At 33.9% G+C, this 22,310-nt stretch overlaps 1 protein-coding gene and 1 long non-coding RNA gene across 5 annotated transcripts; one reads left to right on the top strand and one right to left on the bottom strand.

Annotated features, from left to right (window-relative positions):
• Positions 1-421: 421 nt before the first annotated feature.
• LOC6648805 (tumor necrosis factor receptor superfamily member wengen) lies at positions 422-18,283 on the top strand. Of its 4 annotated transcripts, none has more exons than XM_002071772.4 (5): positions 422-677; positions 9,582-10,237; positions 10,315-10,579; positions 17,266-17,523; positions 18,153-18,283. In XM_002071772.4, the coding sequence occupies exons 2-5, from the start codon at positions 9,584-9,586 to the stop codon at positions 18,245-18,247; spliced, it is 1,272 nt and encodes a 423-aa protein (XP_002071808.2). In that variant the 5' UTR covers positions 422-677; positions 9,582-9,583; the 3' UTR covers positions 18,248-18,283. The 4 variants fall into 4 exon arrangements, with proteins under 4 accessions (XP_002071808.2, XP_046867234.1, XP_046867233.1 ...); XM_047011278.1 differs by lacking the exon at positions 422-677 and adding an exon at positions 1,367-1,393; XM_047011277.1 differs by lacking the exon at positions 422-677 and adding an exon at positions 1,686-1,837.
• LOC124460457 lies at positions 6,043-13,296 on the bottom strand. The gene is made up of 3 exons (XR_006954356.1): positions 13,216-13,296; positions 12,552-12,836; positions 6,043-6,168 (listed from the first exon to the last, which is right to left on the bottom strand). It is a non-coding gene; the product is annotated as an uncharacterized LOC124460457 (long non-coding RNA).
• Positions 18,284-22,310: the final 4,027 nt, after the last annotated feature.

Below are 22,310 nucleotides of genomic sequence, written 5' to 3'. Positions count from 1 at the left end.
TGGAGAGTGGCGTTATTCAAATGCATTCTAATTGTTTTTTATCTATTGCTTCTGTTTAATTCATCTCAGTTGTCGGACTTTGAAAGGTCCTTGGAAGCCCCGATGTGCCCGCATGCCACTACAGCACCAGCACATTATTGGAGGGAATGGGATTGCATGGATATCAAATTAAAGACGGCCCCAACTGTGTTTATACCCCGCCCTGAAGTTTGTCAGATTAGTTATAGAAAATTATAAAAATGATAAAGCAAGTAATGTCGTTGTCTATACTACATACATAGGTTACCCTTTGCGGACGCCACTGCCATGTGATAACCGGATGGTCTGCGAGTAGCTGGTATTTGAACGTGTTTGGTGTTTCCAGAATCGAACCACGACGTGTCGTCGTGGCCTGGTCTGGGCCAGGCCATAGTCGATGGGTATACAGCCGCGCTGTACAGTGGTACCAAACAACAACAAGAAATTTATAAATTTCGGGCAACGAAGCTGTTCGGTTGTGCGTCGGAGTGACGGGAATTCTGTTTTCTCTTGTTCTTGCAATTGGCGTGTGCATTTCGCGTTTATTGTTCTAATTAATATTGTTGATAATTTAATTATTTATTTTTTTTGTTTTTTGTTCAAATGACTTGAATTATTTAACACAAAAGTGCGCAAAAGTGAACTCACGTTTCTTCCATGTAAGTTGAGAGTTTGAAAATCAAAAAAAAAAAAAAAAAAACAAATATTAAACAAACAACACTCGAAGGAAACTAGTCAAAATAGAAACAACAACAAGAAATTTAAAAATTTGATTTTGAAATTATTGGAATTTAGAATATTAAATTTACTTGCAATTGTTTTTCGTTTTTTGTTTATTTTTTTGTTTTAATTTTAATTTATTGTTTATACCGTCGCTTGTGTTGGCGTCATTTCGTATGCGAATCAGAGGCAAAAGTGGATAGCAAATCAAAAAGAATTTACAGAATTTAATAAAGATATTTAACATGCAATTAATTATAACAACAACAACAAAGTAAATACATAAAATATAATTATTATTAAAAAAAAACAAAACAAAGCACGCGACGAGCCGCGGATCGTGGCGATTGCCTGAAGCAGAAGAATCCCTATAAACATTAACGTCTTTTATATATACATATACACATATATATGCTTTTTTTTTTATTTAATTATTATAATACGCGACGGTAGAAGTGAATTTTTTTCTAGTGCAAAAAAAAAAAAAAAACAACCAACCAAACAAAAAAATAACCCAAAATAATTGTGCAAAAATGGAATAACAACAAAAAGAAGAAGAAAGCAAACAAGCAAAACGAATAATAAATAATATCAACAAGAAAAAAAAACCCTATATACCTATTATATATGTATATATAATAAATAAAGCGAAAAAGTGAGTGATTTATTTAATATACCTACTCATATATGACAATTTTTTTTCTCCATGATTTCGGAAGCAGCAGCAAAAGTTGATGATGCTGAGGCTGATGATGATGATGATGATGATGATCCTCATCATTATGATCTCTCTTGTGTGGAATTAAATTAAATCAAATGATAAAAAATATAAATCGAGTGTAGAAACAGAGGCAGCCCTCTATGCCAAAACAAAAAACAAAAAAATACTGAAAAAAAAACAAACAACACACACACACACATACACACAAATGGAAAAAAAAGCACATACAGACAACAGAAAACCAAATCGGAATCAACAGAAACCCCTCTAAATGGAGGAACTGAACTGAACTCGCTGTCTGTATGCCAAAACATTGGGGGCTCTTCCACACACAGACGCACTAATGGATGTACTTTACATACATACAAACATACATAGGTACATACATACATACATATGTACATATGTAGGTATATATAGATATAACAGCGGAAGGAACAAGCGCAACAACGCACAAGCAAAAGGGTAGAGACATCATCAGACCAGACCATCCACAGACCTCCGACGACTCCATGCGATCTGTTCGAATAGAGAGTCAAAGTGAGAGGGAGTGAAAGGGAGAGAAAGAGAGCGAATGCTCTTCGATCATTATATTTCGATAAAGCTCATTTCAAATCCATATGGTTTCCAAATCAACCTTTTTGTCATTTTATTTGTTTCAAATCCCTTTCTCAACTGTTCTTGACTTTGTTTGCCTTAAGAAATCTCTGAATTCCTTTTTGTTTCTTTTCAAAACTTTTATCCTAAACTTATTTTTTTGGTTTCAAACTGTAAATTTTTGTATGGTAATTTCCAAAAATTTAAAAATATTTTCATAATGCAACGTAATTAAATTAAATGAAAATCTAGTAATAACTTATGAGAACAACTTTAAAAACCAATTATCAAGACTGAGAAAAATATTTTCATAATGCAACGTAATTAAATTAAATGAAAATCTAGTAATAACTTATGAGAACAACTTTAAAAACCAATTATCAAGACTGAGAAATTTTTAAATACAGAATGTCGAGTCCTGCAGAGTAACAATATCGTCTGTGGCCAAGATAATGAACCAAAATATCGAGAACAATTGTTATTATTCACGATACTAAGTGTATTCAGCAAAATTTAGTATCAGTATCAGTATCAGACTCACACCTATTAATCTGGCCTTGGGTGTAAGCACACAATTAATCAAAGATTAATGACAAATTCTGGTCGACTATAAGTTTAGATATCTTTAATGTATATTTGTTTTTACAGAGCTAATTGATGTCAAGAATAAGATAGTTCTTGCATAATATTTACAAAAAATATTTCCAAATTTCTTAATAACTTGTGAGGATTTAGAAATCTTTCAAATTCCACTTGAAAATCTCTTCGATTTTTTCACATAGACAAAAATGTAGTAAATATTTCTTATTAATAAACAAATGAAGCCATCAAAAGGAACTAAAATTAATAAATTGTTGCTTAACATTTGGTTTTTTTTTGTTGTTGTTTGTTTGTTGCTGCCTTCTAACGTGCTTCTTCTTTCATTAAAATTCTCTATTTATTGTTCATGTTGTTGTTGTTGTTGTTGTTGTTGTTAGAAACCGCTTAATGGTTTGTCGCGTTTTGGAATTTACACAATGACAGTACGAAAAATAAACTACAACAACAATCAAAAAACAAAATGCAAAAAAAAAGCAAAACACACACTCAGAATAGGTAAATAAAAAATAAAACTACACTCCACACAAAATGTCTACACTCTTTTTTTAATTTGATTTTGGTCTGATTTTTATTTAAGTTGTCTAACTTCAATGAAATATAAAAACTATTGAAAGAAATGTCATTTATTTCATTAATTTGTATTTGCCAACTGAATCTCAGATTGAATATGCTTCTGCTTTTAGTAAGGGTATTCACAAACAACAACAAAAAGAATACCTCTAACGACAACAATCATAAAAAAAAATTTTTTTTGAGTAAGCATTCAGTTGACATTTTAATAAATGTCACTCTCTGTCTCTCTTTCACTCTCTCGTCTTCTGTCTCTATCCCTCTTTGCCTTAAGTTGCTGCTGCTGTTTGTTAAGTGGGCGTAGAATAATAAAAAATTAAAAAATAAATCACAAAAATCCAAAGAAATTCGTAAAATTCGAAATATGTAGACAGGATGGATATCCATTCAACTGAGATTTTTGTGTTGAAGAGATCGATAAATACATAGAAATTAAGCAAGAACATTTTCTGAGGGTTTTCCACCGCATTTAAACCAAAACTCACTTGATTTTTTTTTCTTTTGGCAAAGACTTCGACCAGCTGCTATATGTCAAATCTAAATATATAACCAAAAACCAAAAGAAAAAACAACAACTAAATAAATAAAACGAAAATCAAAAAGGGATTGCTTTGGCTTCTCTCAATTTTCGTTTTGGCATCAACAAAATGGGTCAAATTTAAATTAAATGTATTTTAAATTTAAGATTACGTGATTGCGTAACCAAGAGGTAAGAAGAGAGTTTAGCTTAAGGGGGAGGGAGTGAACTAATGACTTTACAGATAATCTTCTTATCTAAATACTAAAAACTAGTCTTGGTTAATTGCATTTAGGGCCAGATATCCCAAAGGATCGGCCCTTGGCTAGTCCAATTTTAAGTGGACAGAGGTCGATCAAGTCTTAAATACTTAGGCTGCAAAAGAAAATTCAATAAAACGGCAAATTTTGTCTCAACTTTTTGCTAGGTTGATACCCTTGGACCAACCCCCAAGGGTCTTTGACCAGTTTGTACAGTTGTCTTTATCATAGATAATGAATCGATATTGTACAGTCCGTAAAGCAATAATGTTTACCGCACATGTACATGGCCTATTTCGATTCTGTTTCAAAATCTTCTGGGTCAAATCTTAAAAATTGAAAGAGAAATTGAATTTTACCAAATTTGGACCTATCGAGTGAATGATCCCTTTTGGTCTTCGCCAAATGAAAGCGCCGAATCCGCTAAATAAGAGATCTGTGACCGTTTTGCCCTTATCGAGTTAGTCGATATAGATCACACCCTGTGTATTCCAGGAAATGCTGGTCATTCGCTTCTTTGAATACTTATGCCTTGGTCCTAAAGTCCTCTATTTCTAATGTGCCAACACTCGAAAGAGTGTTATAGTCGATCCATGTTTTGTCAATGGTCAGGGAAAGATACAGAATATCCTTCGGATTGTCCTAGTCTTAATTGATCTGCCTTAACTGGCTATAGATAGGTTTCCTATGCTTTAAATTTTATGCAAGCTATGGCCAACGAGGTCTTCTGACCTTAAAAGACGGATACGATGGATTAGTGAACTTTGAGACTAAGCAGGACTAGAGTACGTGTCTCTCTATTGGACGCTTGGATTGTGTGGCGAGTCTAGGAGTAGATTTTGGGGAGTAAAATCGATCTTCGATATCCAAAGTTTAGCAGTTTCTTGGATGAAGAGAGAAGATGAAGACTTAAAAACAAAACACGGAGAAGAGTATTTTGAAATACTTTTTCGAACGGGGTCTAACATTAATTATTAATCCCATTTGACTGATCCATTTGGAAACGCTTTTTGCTTTTGTTGTTTTTTTGCTAAAGGCAAAATTTGTTGTCTTTGCCTTAGGCCTTAATTAGTGCATCAAGAGACGAGAAAGCAAATAGCAACAACAACAACAAATATGCAACATGATTTAAATTGCTGTCACTGTCAGTTTGTCAGACAGCGGCGACAACAACAACACCAACAGCAACAACAACTAAAACAACAAGACAAGAACCTCGCACCAAAATGTATCTTTAAAATATAGCTACACGATCGCTGACATAATAATCTTTCACACAATATATTGCTGTTGTTGTTGTTGTTGTTGCTGTTGCTGCTGATATTGTTGTTGTTATTGTTGTTGCTGTCGCTTTTGTCGACTCCCTTTTTCGTTGTTATTTCTCAAATGTCTTGTGCCATTTCGGACTTGGAAATTCTTTTTCTTTTCTGGATGCTAAAAATATGCATACACTTGATTTTCTCTTTTCTCATGCACACACACACACACATATGTACATACATACTATTTTTACTTTTATTTTGGTTGTGTATGTGTGTGCTTCTCCTTACTCTGGTAAAAGGCATATTAGTTTCTACATACATACAGAAATTCGTATAGGTTCTAAGCCCTGTTTAGGCGTGGAAATTTTTTACAATTTACAATCAATTTATTCAAAATAATTAAAATATAATTCCAAAGTTTACAAATTTTTTAAAAATTACACCATTTTATAATGATATTTTCGATCCAAATTCACCCAGAAATACATTTTTTGGGCGATTCCTAAATTTCGTATTGAATACATATTAAATAATTGCTTTGTGTATATTTCTGTATTTTAAGAAAATACATCCTGTATCCTGTACACAGAATTTAGTCTGAATTAGTTCATGATAACTTAATGATTTAATTTTACAACTAAAACTCAAAGATCAATTTTATAATTTGTCTTGACTTCGACCTTTTTGAATTTCTATAAAATATAACTTTCTTTTTTGTTTCTATTAGTTGTAATTCTCAAGTACATAGTTGTAGCGTTGAGCGTTGAAGTTCTTCGATTCTCTAGCAAAGTCTACCAATGATAAAACTTACTTGACTTCTTGTGCTGCCAATGAGTTTATAATTTTTGTTGTATTACAGATTCTTGAGCCAGTAAACCAACGTGTTACAAGTTAATTCTGAAACTGTTTAACATTTTTATTAGATTTCTTTTAAAAACCTGAATTATCTATCAGATTACCATAGAAACAGTTGAATTGAATGGCTTTAAATTAATAAATAAAATCGCGTTATTTTATCTTATTATGATTTTTAAGGAACAATAAAGTTGTTTATAGCAAACTTAATGAAGATCTTATGACTTCCAACTACTACTCAATTCAGTGAGGGTATAGAAATTTCGAATGGGCCAATCTTAGTTTTGGCCTTCTTTTGTCATTCATTTTGTATATTTAATTCTTTTAAGGCCAAATGCATTCTATTTTGGGTTGGAAATAAATTTTCCTAGACCGACAAAAAGTGGCATGAGGATGCTTGTCAATCTGAGATACAAAAAGTTGACTTCCCGCACATTGATTTAAATAGAACATAAAGTATTTTAGATTTGAACCATTTTAATTGTTCTTAGCTAAGAGATTGGTATTAGCTAACTCCCTTAAATGAAACAAACTTTGCCAGAGCATATAAATATCAATATTTTCATTATTTTCTTGGCATTCTGACAGAATTATTTTTTAAATAAGTCTAAATTAATTACCTTTCAAAAAACCAGAAAAAAACAAATAAATTTAACTATTAGTTAAATCAAAACCGGAAATATACAACAACGAAAAAAAAACTCATCAAACTAATTAAATGCGTTTTTAATGGTTGGAAGAGAAATGGTTTTTCATTTCACTGGGTTTCCATAATTTTTCAAACTTTTTTTGATGGTCAATCAGGAAATGCCAAGTGTCTATATATAGGGGAATTTCCGATTTGACAATTTGAAATTCATTTGATACACTCGGCAGCCCTTTAAGCACCACTAAGCACTTGTTTTTCCATAAAACGATCAATTGTAGAAACTGTTGGACATGCTAATGAGGTAACCACCTTCTTCCACTCCCCTCTCTTTCTCTCTCTCTCTCTCTCTCTCTCTCTCTCTCACTCCCCCATCTTCGCCTTGTATTCGACTAGGTTATATTGCCAATTGATTGGGCTGGTACGATCGATCGTTCGATTGTTTGATCGATTGGGGAAACTGTTTAAGTCTTTCTTTTTGTTTTTGTCTTGTTGCTCTTTTTTGAACTTAGTTTGCTGGCAGATGGATGGATAAATGATCTCCCCACATAATCCATTTTCATTCTCTATTCTCCATCGTTCACTACCCCCCTCCGCCCCTTGCACTGCCATCAGCAGCACCACCACCACCACCACCATTATTGCCTCTCCCTTTGCCTTAGTTCTTCTTGTTGGGCCGGTGACCATAATGGTTGATTTTAATTAAATATTTCTTCTTCCTGTTTGCCTTGTTTCCATTATTTGCGTATGCATGTGTGTGTGTAGACACACACATGTGTGTGTGTGTGTGTTTGTCCGAGTGTGTGTATTTGTCTGTTTCTATTTCTAATATTCAGCCCTCCCACACCTTTACCCTTACTTCTTACTAGTTTTTCTACCTATTACAAAAATAGACGACAAGTGTAATTATATATTTTCATAGCTAATGATTTCCTACATTCCAGCTTAGTCAAGAAATGTTGAGAAACTAATATACTTTCAGTCTGGAATCTAGATATTCATTTCGACATATGTATATCGTAACAATAAATCGAACATTCTAATCGATATTTCGACGATGTTGTGGTTTATAGATTATTTTTATCTATTATGATCAATAAAGACTTTTGATTAGAAGATAATTTCTGATTGAATATCCAAGAAGAACGAATTTCACTATAAAAGAAAGTTACTTTTACTTATTATTTTAATAACTTTGAACAGGCTAAACATGAGTTTAGTTCATCTTTGTTGATCGTTTTGAGTATCGACTGGATTGTCGTTTTTTCTTCTTTTGATCCGGTCTAGGGTATTTGGTTTTATATTAGTTTTAGCAGTCTACGGTGCTCACAGCTGGCGACTGGAGCCATTTGGATGCACTATCCTCCATTTCCGTCTGCATCTCCACCTTTTTTACTCCTCCTTCACCAGCAGAGACGGCATTATCATCATTCGCACAACGGCAAACTAATAAACGGCCGTTGGTCATGATAATATTGCTGATAATGCGACGCCATCTCCCTCATCATCATCATCATCATCATCATCATCATCTTCGTCATCAACATCAACATCAAAACCAACATCATCGTCGTCATCATGATCGTCATCAACATTATCATTATCATAAATGCGTACAGTTTGCAATCAACTTTAATCTCCCCGACTACCGACTACCAGACTACAGACAACCAGAGGCGGAGCCGGCGGTGGACATGTTCGGTTCATTGGCTTAACCCGCGTTTTTTCCCCCCTCTAGGCCCCTTTTCCCCTGCAGCTCTTTAGCTCTTTTATTTTCATGTTCATTTTGTTGATTCCTTCCAACGACGAAAACTAGTAACATAAATGGGCATACAAAATTATTATTTATTCAGGGAATGGTATAGCAATATATTTTGATTCTAGGCAAAGAGTCCACAATGATTGAAAGACGATAGGATAGAAAGGATATTGTGTGTGGCTAGAAATTAGTATTAATAGCCATCAGAAAGCCAATTAAAGTGAGTGGGAAAAACATGTGACATTACTAGAAATAGAATTGATCTGTTCTCGTTTCCAAATCGAAATGCTCATAAGCGAGAACTAAATTTGACGTGAAACATGTTACAAATGTTGTAAAAATTCAATTCCGTTGCCAGGACTAGAGTTCAATTAGTTAAAAAACCATTCATAAATTAAACCTGAGTTATTTTTGACAATTGTACTCGAAAATTAATTGATATATTAATAGGCGAAAGAAAAATACTTTGAACTTAGCTTTGAAAACGGAAACGATCAACATTTGACTTCAAATTGAGAACATCAAGTTCGAAAATAGTTTGGAATTGCTCTCGATTAATGTTTGAAATCGACTGGAAAACGAGAACATACTTGAATAGTACATTTTTTAAAAGTATTTCTTAATCATGATGACATATAAATACAAAAGATTATTTGAGCAAATAATCAATAAAATTTTTTATAATTCTCGAGATGAAAAATACAAATTTGGGAAGTATCCACAAAAAAATACAAAGGAATGTCAAAGAATCGATCGATTAATTTATAACAAACGCATATTTCCCTTGTAATTTGTAAAATATGATGAAAAATATCCAAAAAATGAATGGTTAATTCAAAAAACTCAAAAATTTAACTTTAGTTTATTGAAAGAAGGATTTTGTCATTAAAAAAGATCTTTTGTGGTGTAAGATTTATTTGTTTAAACTACAGACAATAGAAATGACTTTTGAATACCAAATTCATCAAAAAGTGTTCAAGTTTTTCGAATGGTTTTTTCCATTTGTTTGGATGAAGTTTTATATTAACTTTTGGTTCCTTTTTTGTTTGTTTGCAGAAATGATGCCGCCAAAGCTGCCAGGCAGCTCAGAAGTAGCAGCAGGAGCAGCAACACCAACAACATTAAATCTGACGAAACTAACAACGAGTAGAAATAGCAGCAACAACAACAACAATAACAATAACAACAGCAATAATAACTTAACACATTTAAGAACCACAACAACAAAAACAACTAGAAGAAACACCGAAAACAGAAAAGAACTACCACAAACATCAATATCGTTTCACAAACGCCGACGAAGGCGACAATCGAACACATTCACAATGCCAACGAGAAGATGGAGAAGTCTAACCGATTTTAGCTTAATGCTATTAATCTCCACTGCCTCTTCAGTTGCCTGTGTTGCCGCCGCCGCCTCCGCCGCATCCTCCGCCGCAGTCACAGGATCCTCCGCCTCAGCAGTGACTGCATCCCCTACATCTAGTATTGCTCACACAAGTTTTAGCTCCAGCTCAAGTTCTAGCTCACCATGTGCTCCGCATCATTGGTGGGATGCCATGCAGGATAAGTGTATACCCTGTACAAGTTGTCAGGGTGAGATGATACCATTGCGACCATGTCAATTGCATACTGATACAATATGCGGTTCCATCTATGATTTGAAAATCGATTGGGTTGTCCTGGCCAAAACTGAGCCCAATTGGAAAGAGGTAAGCACTTGTCAAAGTTTCAAGGATCCAACCGTTCAATCTAATTGCAACAATTGGATTATTTATTCATTTGGCAGCGCCGAAAGTCGTCATCATCCTCTGAGTATGAGCACTTTGAACAATCCCAATCGCATAAGTTGGCCCAGTCGACATTGCAGCATTTGACCCATGAGCAATTGCAGCAGCTGCACGATGAGGCAGCAGCTGCCTGGGCATTGGATTGGCCAACGAGTATCTTCTATATAGCCGTATTGTTCTGTTTGATCTTCTTTACGGTTGCCGCCGGCATACTCATTCATCATATGCGTCAATGGCGTCGCATGGAAAGGCGTTTAGATCAAGGTGAGTCCCATTTGTTAATTAACAAACCCCACCAAAATCAAAAACAAGTCCCTTCATCTCCTTTGCACAAACAACTCTTGGATACAACTGTACTGATTGCCTTACTTACTTATGTTTACTGTTTTTTTTTTTTTTTGTATTATTTCTTTTGGGTCTTAGTTTAGTTTTTGTACAAACAACATTTCGATTGTTCAGTTCATATGCAAAACATGTCGTTGTACGACGCCAAATATCTTGACGTTTTCGTTCTACATTGAACGAGACTTGTGGCAGCCAATCGTCCAGTGGTTCTTTGAGTTAGAGCTAACAGCGTGACACGAATACTTGGCAAGAGAAAGTCACATCAAATTATGGATTCCCACAGAGCATTAGCCAACCAACCAGCCAACCATGTGGCCTTTAAGACTGTTTCTCAATCAAGGCAGCAACATTTCTCCAAAGAATTTAGATCAAATCTACGCCGAGCTCAAGGCCATTGGAAAGAGTAGTCGACATAATGGAGAACTTGTAGCAAAAGGATAATAATAATTAAGGGAACCTCTTTTGTCCATAATGATATTTGTGTTTTGTAGGAAAATGAAAACTCATTTAGCGATCTTACTGAAAATTTACTTGCATATTTTGAATGCATGGACAGATTCATGGAGGGAGTCATGGGGGTCAAGAAATATCAGTATTTTAAATAATTTTTAATATTTTTCGGCACTTTCTATACACAACAAATGTAACTTCCAATAAATTCTCATAAAATCTCATCGCAAAAGTGAGCCAAAAACTTTTTTGATAGGATCCTAACCGAAATTTTTTCTAGATTCGCCCATTTTCGAATGATATTACTTGTAATATATTTTTTTTAATTGAATACTCTAGAAAATTCGATCCAATGTTTTCCCTGCAAGTATTTCTTAGTCAAGTTTTTTTTAAATTATTGTTTTGGATTCATATATGGCAATTAATAAACACATAAAGTTGAGTTTTTTGACTTTCAAATCACAAGAAACTACCTTATAATATTTTTTTCGGAAAAATATTTGTGCTTTCGTACTTTTACATATCAAAATGAAAAGATATATTAGTTTAATATAAAAAAAAAAAATAGGTCCATGGCAATTTTTAAAAAATATAACATTTAAAGTTTTAAGTTTCCTGAATATCATAGTCGGATCTAGAAAACTAAACATCTCCCAAAATTTCGATCTCTTGTATAATTTTTGTGTTTTTTCTGCTCATTCCTTACAAGAGTTCAGTCCCATCCAGCAGCATTTGCAGGGATCTTTTTTGATCCCTCTTGTTAAATAAAATAGTTTTATTTTCTTAGTGGATTAAACTAACTCAAAATATGACTTTAAAACGAGTTTGACACGATTCAATTTGTGATTCTACGATTGGTTGATAAAACTAGTCGTTTATGATTAAAAGTATTACTTAAAAAGGAATCAAAACTAATTTAAAGAAGGCGTGTAAACAACTAATGAGTTGTTTAAACGTACCCTAAATGTAGGGTATCATTTTCTCCCGACCAAATGAAAGAACGTACTCATTTATGACTATTTAATCGGAAGGGGGATTCGAAAAGGGAAATGCTATGTAGGAGTGTGTCTTTGATCATTTTTATATATCCTCATACAGATAAAATGCCCTCAGTTTAAATTACAGAATTTTTTCTAGATTAGTTCATGTTAAATATTAAGTCTGTATGAACTTTATAGATTGTTGGGTCCTTGGTTACTCAAAGAACCGCATCAGGAGTTTATTTAATCTATGAGAAGTAATTCAGTCAGTCAAGATCCCGTTTAGAAACATAAATCGCTCGTTTTCGATTTGAAATTTGTAATATTTAAAATATTTGTGTTTAAAAAATCAAGTTGATAAACATATTTCAAATCTGAAATCAATTCTGATTTCAAACAAAATTCATTTGAAATCGAATGGGAGACTTGATCCTTAGAAACTCAGTACTTTACTTGCTTACAGTGTGTGTGTGTGTGTGTGTGTGTGTGTTCACGTTGTCATCGTTAGCCATTGCGTTTGTCTCGTTAATATGCTGGAGAGGCCTTTTTCTCATACAGCTCGTGCAGCAATTCGCTGGAAATTCTGCGCAACGCGCGCGCCTCTTTTGGCAATGCCGCCTCCGACGCCGCCGTCGCCGCCAACGTCGCCTCCAATGCCGCTGATGAGAATCAGTTTCAGTTTCTCAAAGTCTCCAAGTGACTGGAGGAGCTCTCATACATCAAAGTGTTGTCGTGTTGTTCGTGTTCTGGGCTTATAAATATTCACATACATTGTTTGTTTAAATATGTTTGCTTTGGATTTTTGTAGGGCTTAACCTATGGTTGTTGTTGTTTTTCGCAGCAGCAGCAGCAGCTTTCTAATTCAACAGGCTGAACTTGTCGTTGGGCATGTTAAGTAGGGATTGGTGTTTGGATTGGATCGGTGGTGTTTGAAGACCTTTGGCAATCAATGGCCAATGTGAAGAGGTGATGCATTTCGGGTCACTGGCAACATGCTATGCATTTACAATTGTTAAGCGTGTGAAAGTCAATTCTTTACTCTTTTTTTTTGGGCGGGATGGGGGCGAGTTTCTAAGCGTTTCTAACTATGTATCTAACAGTTCTTAATAGTTGGCAAATATTTACGAAATCGTTGGGCTTCCATTTCGTTGAGATCGTTTTGTTAGTTGATTTTGTTTCTGTTTTCTGTTTTTGGTTTCCCTCCGAATGAATAAAATAGTTTGCCAGACGTGGGCCACATGTTGCCTGGGCATGGGCACTGCATGAGTTTTTCCACATAGACACACTGTTTGCGCGCCAATCGTGTTGCTGCTGCTGCTGCTGCTGCTGCTCTCTCAACCTCAACCTCATCCTCCTCTAGTCCCCCATCTAGAGATTTTCAACAAAATTTATGCCCTGTTTTGATAGGGTCTCTTCTAGGTACATACATATACATATACATACGTACGTACATATATCGTTGCCTTTTCTAGTTGTTGTTATTCTTTCTCTTGTAATCATAATTCAGCGCGTGTCGTCGCCGTTGTCCCACGCAGTGAATGTAGGAAAAGTGCAGCGTGTAAATTTATGAAGCTGAAAAATAAATAAGAAAGAGCGAGTAAGTTAGATAGATTGCTAGAGAGAGAGAGAGTGAGAGAGAGAGAGAGAGAAGGATAGACAATAGGTAAGTCCTATAGACACTTGCGCATCCGGAAGTGTGGTTACAATTTCCTCAGGTATAAAATGTCACGTATTCCACTCGTAGTTCTCAAGGACAAGCGGATGTTGTTTTGGGAGTTTTCTTATTCTTTTTTTCTCTCTTTCTTTGGTGTTTTGGTAAATCATGTCACAAACTATATAAGAAATCATCATCATCATCATCATCATCTACTACAATGTTATGGAGGAGCAGCAAACGACGGAGAAGAAGCAGGGGAAGTTGTAGTAAGTAGCAGAAGAAGAGGGGAAAAACATGAAAAAACATTCATTTTGCTCTACTCTGCTTCCGCCTTTAGCCTTTCCGACTTTAGCCTATAAATAGGAACTTTGATTTCCTTTTCTTTCCTTCCCTCCCCCGCCAACGATTTTGTCTAATGATTAAATGTTCGACCAGCTGCTTGTACAGGAAGTTCTTGTTGAGTTAAGGTGGTTGAGAATACACATACACACACACACACACACCCAGTATTATGGGTACTTATATAGTCGATCTCTCAAAAAACTTTTCAAATCGATCATTTTCCCACTCATATTAAAGTCATTTAGTGGCACGCGCAAATATCATCATCTAAAAATAAATAATTGAAATGAGAAAAAATTGAAACAATTGAGACAAGAGTGGTCCAGGGGACGGGGAGAGTAAAGAGTAGCAATAAAGTATCATTTTGTGAGCCGATTGAACAAGTTGTCAACGAACCAATTAAAGCAAATTAAATTGATGAATAGATTCGCAACAGATCGTAGAACTATACATATATAATAGATGTTCAATGGGCATTTACTCCAAAAAGGTTCACTGATAACTTAAAAAATTGTGGTTTTACTTTTAAACAATATTAACTATTATGAGTTTTAGTAAAAGTGACAGACAAATTAATGAAATAGTAGTTGAATTACAATTTTTCAATACTAGGTAATTAGAATGATGCAAAATTTATATGTAGTTCTTCATTATTATTAATGATTTTATTGCAAAAGAAACACCGGAAATTTAGTTTTAAATCAGTGACTTTGTTATTTTTCAAATGATTCTAATGAAATCGAATAATTTTGGACTGTACCATATTTTATATTCATGATTACCTTCCATAGCTATTGATAGCCCATCCGACTTCTAAAAATGATCGACTTGAAAAGCAATTTCGGTCAGGAAAACTTTTTGAGTCTTTTGATATCAGATACATATGTCAGATACATATGTCCATGTAAAAATAAGTTCAAATTCGTAACTGATATACGGTGTCCTTGTTTTTAGTTTTAATCTCTTCAGTTGATCAGCCTTACGTACAATTGTCAGTACATTATCCACACTCTTGTGTATATATCTCAAAAAGATCGATTTCTTTACGAAAAACTTTGAAGATGTGAAGCTTCCATAATAATTTGTCTTTTTGTAATACGTGAAAATGATTTTGAAGTGCCCATTTCTTATTGGTTTTATAGTCGATCGGATTCTTTAGACAAATCAAAGATATATGTACAGTCATTAACTAATGCTAAAATCACTGCCTGAAGTGAAATAAACTTGAATTCTATAAAGAACCAGGATGATTTCCTTGGTAATCTCATCTATGATACTATTTATTATTAAATGGTAGTCGAAGTACTATTTAAAGAAATATTAATAATGCACATTATTAATTATAAAACTTCCTACTTTCATATACCATCTAAAAGACCTAAATAACCTGTGAGTTGGAGTTGAGTGAAGTTGTTTTTCAATTTTTTTTTTTGTTTATAAATTCACTTAATAACTTTAAAAGCTTAACTTACTTAATTTGTTTCCTTTTGTAAAAAGATGTCAGTTCATAAAAAAAAATCTTGTCTATATTCAATTCAGTGTATACATATTTACAAGTACTAGAAGCCCGAAAAAGATAATTTTGGAACAATATTTTAGGATAAACTATTTCAAATTTGTTACTAGGATTTTAATATTAAAATATTACATATGTACATATGTATATTAAGTCTACGTTTATTAAAAAATAATGCAAATTATAAGGAGCAATGTAAAATCATTCTCCACGCTATTCAATGACATTTCCATAGATTGCGAATAGATTTAGGAAAATCTCCAATTTTACTGATTTTTTGAAAACAAATTATGTTTTTGTTTCTTTCTTTGCCATCTGCAAACAGGAAACGAACAGTTCTTGAAAGGGAAATGCCCATACACATACATACATATGTGTGTATGTATATGTTAAAGTCAAAGATCGGAGAGAAACAACAATTTTGCCATATCTTTCTGGTACTTTTCGAGAAAAAATGGAATCATTACGTTTTGAACCAAATCCAAAAATTGTAACAAAATGAACAACAAAAATTAAGATATTTTTTTTGACGAAATATTTATTATTTTGAATTTTTTTCTCCATCCCCCTTTAGCCGCTTGCAGGAAATTCAGAATTCGAAATCGATCGATGTGGGGGAAGGGGCGATTCTAATGGTGAGGGGTTTTTGAACTCGGTACGGCGCATTTCCGACTTGTAAACAAGAATGGCTGCCAACATCCATTGGGTTTCTAGCCCTCTGAGGCTAGATAATTAATCATTTATTTATAAACTATAGGCCAGAGGCTAGCGAAAAAAGAAAAAAAAAAACTGAAAAATAAGAGGAAAAATTAAGTTTCTTTTGGCCAAGATAGAAGAAGATTTCTGCTTCTGCTCCCCAGCATATTTCATTTTGGCTATAATAACAGAAAGAAAAAAAAGAAAACAAAAGCAATTACTCTGACGGAATACTGACACTTGAATACCCTAACATATACGCTTTTGCATTAAATTATAGTAGAATAGAGAAGAAAGAGACTTAAACTTTCTTTGAAGTTGCAATTATTATTTGATAGCCCTTTCTAAGAAATGGCCCTCAATGCTTATGCCATCTGATCAAAGTGAATGTAACCTATTAGGTAAGGGTATCTACACAAAATCACATCCACAGTTGTGTTGCTATTGGCCATTGAGAATTTTGTAGAAAACTAAACAACAACTTTTCAAATTTGCGCAGTTCAATTAGATTTGTGGCCAGAGAAGAGAGAGAATAAGCGAGTGACGAATGAAGAGGGGGGCAGGAGGTAAAGAGAAGTCGGCGTAGTATCTTGCATAGACATATGTACGGAATTATCTGTGTTGTCTGGGGTTTTTGTTTGGAATATTGGGAAAAAGCAGAGCAGCCAACAGCCTCACCACTTTAAGTTTTTCCATGGAAAATTCAATGAACACAGAATTCTGGCAAGCTGATTAGTGAATAATAATAAAAAAAAAAAAAAAATAAAACCTATATACATATGTACACAAAAAACATTTGAGAAAACAAAGAAGAAACTTTGTTTTGGGGTTAATATTGGAATGAGTGTGAACAGAAGAAACATTATCAACAGAATTACACTCAGCGAAAAGGAACCCGAACAAAAGAATCAAATCTTGATCAATAATAATTCAAATTTGTTTTTGCTTTTGATTTTTCTTGCAGATGTGGAAGAGTTGTCCACAAAACTGATGGCCAAATTGGCTGAAGTGCAGAGTTTGGATGGTGGCACATTTTTCATTGGCAATGCCGATGCCCTCAGGGGTCTGCCGGTCACGGCTGCTGTTACAGCTGCCCAGGGAGGTGGCACAACGATGTCAGGGCACCATCACCATCATCATCATCGTCATTTTCTGCATTCCTCGACTGGCCTACCGTCGGGTGGTGTTGGCATCTTTCAGCCGCAGCATGTGCTGTTGCCTGGTAAGTCCCATAGTAACATAGTAAAAATATGTCAAAGGTCAAAACCCACTTGAGACCACTTGAGAGACCATGAAATCCTTAAATGCCCTGTCGGTGGTCGTTTCACAGAGCGTGACAAAAAGAAAAATGCATATACATATAAAGACAAAAAAAAACAAAAATTATAATGCAAAGAAATTTGCATAAAAATCCTCTTGGGCGGCGGCGACAATAGCCTCTTAATGTTCAATGCAATGTGACTATGCGAATGGAATTTATAATATTTCGATTTTTACTTATCATAAGCTCCTTACTACCCCTTACTTACACGGGGCTTATTAGACGAATTAGTCTGTCTGTTTAAGTGCAATCTACTTTCTCAGTTTGTAAGCCACTTGAATGAAACTTTGGGGTAAGAATTGTTTTTGAAGGATGTAGCAAACTTGTTGAGATCGTCCAGATCAGACTGCTATAACATACATATATTTTCTATACAAAATGAGTTAAGTGAGTGATCTAGAGATATTTACAAGTCGATGCATTGAATTTTGAAACATGTCTTGATATTTTCTTTGATTTGGGAACCTCCATGTGAAAATATATAATAACTTCGATCTTTTTCCCCTTTCCCCCTCCTCTTCCCTTTGCAGACAAACATCATGGCAAACACCATCAACAGGAGCGACGCATATTGAAAACCTTACAGCCGGGCAATGTCTACATCGAGGAGAACAATAAGGGTTAAAGTGCCACAGAAATTGGACAGTGGCAGGCAGAGGAATGAACTACTTAATGAACTCAAAAAAAAAAAAAAAAAAAAAAATGAAAATCAAAAATTTTTGGCAATAAAAAATGGGAAAAAGAAAACTCAAAAAAAAAATATATATATATATATACTGAAACGAATTAATTGTATTTGTACTTTTTTTTTGCTAATATTTTAATATTTAAATTAAATGTTATGTTGACTTGTTTGTAATGCGAGAAAGTGAAAGAAGATATCGAATTGAATGCGAAAGAGAGAGAGAGAGAGAAAGAGCGAAAGCGCGAGCGAGTGTAAACGATTTGGCAAAGTTTTGACAAAGTAATTTTTTCGAAAATTTCGAATATTTTTATACTTTTCACATCATTTGTTTAAACATCTGCCAAATTTGGTAAAACGAATTCAAATTATTATTATTACTATTATTATTATTATAATTCTTTTTTTTTTTTGTACATACGAGATACATATACGAGTCGCTTAAAAGTGAGGGCAAAAATCTATAAAGTTTCGACCATATATATATACTGATATATATATATACATACTTTTAAATGAGTTGCAAACCATAAACATATTATTATTATTATGATTAAAATTAACAAATTTTCTACTTAATGTAAATATTAAGACCCAAACAAATAAACAAACATTAAGAAAAAAAAAACCGAAAACCAACAATAAAAAATATACAAAAAAAAAAAAAAACAAAACGAAGCCAAGAGCAATATCGGCCACATATCAACTACTATATGTTTATTCTATATAGTCCGTGCATATTGTACATGACACACAAACACACACACACACACACCCAGCTATACATATACATATATATACTCTCTCTATACATATTATTAAATTTTAATTATTTAACGAGCGCATTTTTATTATTATTATCATTATAATTTTTGTTCTTCTTGTTTTGGTTTAATATAAAAAGCAAAAACTTTTGATAATAATTTTCATACAGAATTCAAATTTGGCAAACAATATTAAAAAATAAGTAATAACAAAATTACAACTAGTAAAAAAGTGCGACAGAGATAGAGAGAGAAAAGTAGAGTGAGCGAGAGAGAAGATGAAATGTTTATATTCTAAGTGCTATAAAAATGTGTGCAACAATAAAAAGTTTTAATGAATTAATTTTTGCTTCTTGATGCCTCAATTGATCTTCCTCCCACCAACCTTGGAATTGGCCAATAGTTACACTCGTATTGGCTATATACATACATATATGTATTAACTGTATAATATTGTATTGCCTTGACTTGAACAGATAATATGTATATACCCTTGGTCCATGTGCAAGTAAGTTGCCACAACGATGATGATGATGATGATGATGATAATGAAGATGATGATGCTGATATAAACATGAACAAAATTTATTTATCAAGTTGTTTATGAGGCCATATCCTCCATGCTCCATCCACTCGTCGTCTCCAATCGCATCTGGCCAGTATCTCGGGATGATTGATGCTTATGACTTTTAAACGGAATGCCAACATCTTCTTCAAGCAATGCCAATTGAATAAAAAATTGTTCCATATGAACTTTTCATTTTAAAGTCACATATTGATCGCTGATCTCTTGAACTTTTTATCCATTAGCTTGTTTCTGCATTAGAAAATTGAGTAACATTTTGAGCTCTTTCTTTTGATTGCTTTTTGCGAGTGTCGATTTAAAAGTCGGGGACATCAAGGGATTTTATAGCTTTCTGTGTTGTCTCAATCTCCAATTGTATAGAGATCTCTGCAAATTGTCAAGCCACTTTGTCACAATAGTCACTTTCAGATCTCATCTATAGTTAGCTTAACAATGCACTCGTATCCTTTCAGTTGGAAATGTAAGTATGATATGTATAAAGCAGATTATATATTTGGTTTGGGGAATGTTGCTAGGGTCAGAAAATATTGTTATAAATTTAAATAAAAACATCAATGCGTTCCAAATTCGTTATGGATGAGATGGATCGATGCATATCTGATGTTTTAAATAAAAAACGAATTTTTTGAATTAATAAAGTTTACTTTACCCTCCAATAAGAGTCCCTAAAATTGTAGATTTATGAGTTATTTACTAATATGGAAAAAAAACATTGGAGATCAAAACCATATATTTGTTATTTATTTAAAATAGTATTTTCTGACCATAGTTTGCAAAACCAGAATGTTTTTTAGTTGATCTGGGCTAAGCCTATTTATATTCTCTGTTAAGATGATAAGAATTCAAGTATATGAATATAATAGAAATCAGCTTATGCTGTTAAGATAAACAAATTTGATGAATGACAAATGCAGTTGATGTTTTGGCACAGCATTTACATCAACATCACTAAACATGGAGAAACCGATATGCATTATTATTTTTTTTTTTAACATAAGCATAAAGTAGGTATTTAAAGTAGATATGTCGTCAGGGTTAGACAGAAGACAAGTTAGGCTACTTTCTATAATATTTCATATAGTGTCCACATTTGTCCTTTTCAACGGGTCAAGAGTGTTAGCTGCTTAATTTTATGTTTCAGTGATTAGATACAAAGGATCCTCAGGCCCTGGAATACCTTGAGTGTGTTGAAGCGTAAGATAACGACCAAAAGTGTGGCTAAACTTTTAGTAATATTCAATATATAAGGTTAGCGAATACATCTGGCCATTTCTTAAAAAGAGGGCAGATGTTATCACATCATTGAATCCACGTTGAGCGAATTGCCTTTTAAGGAGCGAGTACTTTAGAACCAAAAATGTAAACATTTTATTGAAAGACAAATTCATTGAGAGGGCCAGGTACATAGACATATTAGTCATTTTGGGTGAGAAGATGGGTACCTCTAGCGTTTGTCTTTTATAAGAAGAATTTTGCTCATAATTTAAACGAAAGACGTGAAAGCAAAAAAATGATGGAAATCCAGACTTTTCCAGAGCGAATTCCATTCACAATGGATTCGCACAAAAAAAACTAATAATGGATTTAGTTTTTCCCCAATCAAAAAACTTTCAACAAATTCAAAGTGTCAATGCGAGACAATAATCGAACTATTGGCAAGTCCTACAGTCAAATCTCTACATCTGATAAGCCTGACCTTAACTTATGAATTTCAAAACGACGACAAATTTCTAAATTCCCTTATAGAATGGAGTAGAGATCAAAATTTCGAACTGTGAACGTGCCTGGAAATATTAGCATACAGTAAACTCTCATATTAGCAAACAACGCCATGGGGTATTGGTTAGAGTATTCGCTCTTTGGAGGTGGAAAAATGCGTTTTGTTAAGAGAAAACAAAGTTTATTCATTCTATTATTGATGATTGTTTTGAAGTCGCTTGGTTTTTATTCAAATTCAGATCAATAATATCGCATTTTTTTGAGGCGTGCAGCCAGATGCAATTCAATCTGTTGCAATTTCATTTGCCGAACATCTTGCGGGTCTTCAAAACTTTTGAAATCAATAAATATTGAATTGATTCTGTCCCAATGATATAAAAATCATCTTTTCTATTTTCATTTACATAACTCTCAAAACTCAGAGCATCCTGAACCTCAAAAAGATTGATCCATCCTCCTTCTCATCTAAAAGATTGATGGGGCCTCTCGATGAAGACAATTATTAAAAGGTTTTGACTCAACTTTGCCCTACGATGATTTTGTAGCACTTATTTTGTATATTCGCTATTTGGAGGCATTCGTTAAAGGAGAGGTTTTACTGTACATTGTACGTGTGTATTCATTATGGTTTCCTTAATAATTTTGTTGCATATGTTTCTGTATCGCGCTGGTTGATATTTCTTTGGCATCGCCAAAATGTCTGGTACGCCAGAGTCAAGCGGTCGACCGACTGGCAGACCGACCAACTGTCCGCCTAGCAATGCGAATGTCAAATTGAAATAGAATTGGTCTCAATGGGAAGTGGTTGCGGGTTGTAGGTGTATGGGGAATGTTAATGGGGCCAGGAAATGTCTTTCCATGGAAACGAAAATGAAAATGAAAATGGAAGTAGACAGAGAGAGAGGTAAGAAAGACTAGTCTTCTTCACCATTCTCCA

Source organism: Drosophila willistoni (assembly GCF_018902025.1).
Source record: "Drosophila willistoni isolate 14030-0811.24 chromosome XL unlocalized genomic scaffold, UCI_dwil_1.1 Seg141, whole genome shotgun sequence".
Taxonomy (NCBI): Eukaryota; Metazoa; Arthropoda; class Insecta; order Diptera; family Drosophilidae; genus Drosophila; species Drosophila willistoni.
The sequence above is the reverse complement of the archived record's forward strand: the minus strand, read 5'-3'. Positions and strand labels throughout refer to the sequence as shown.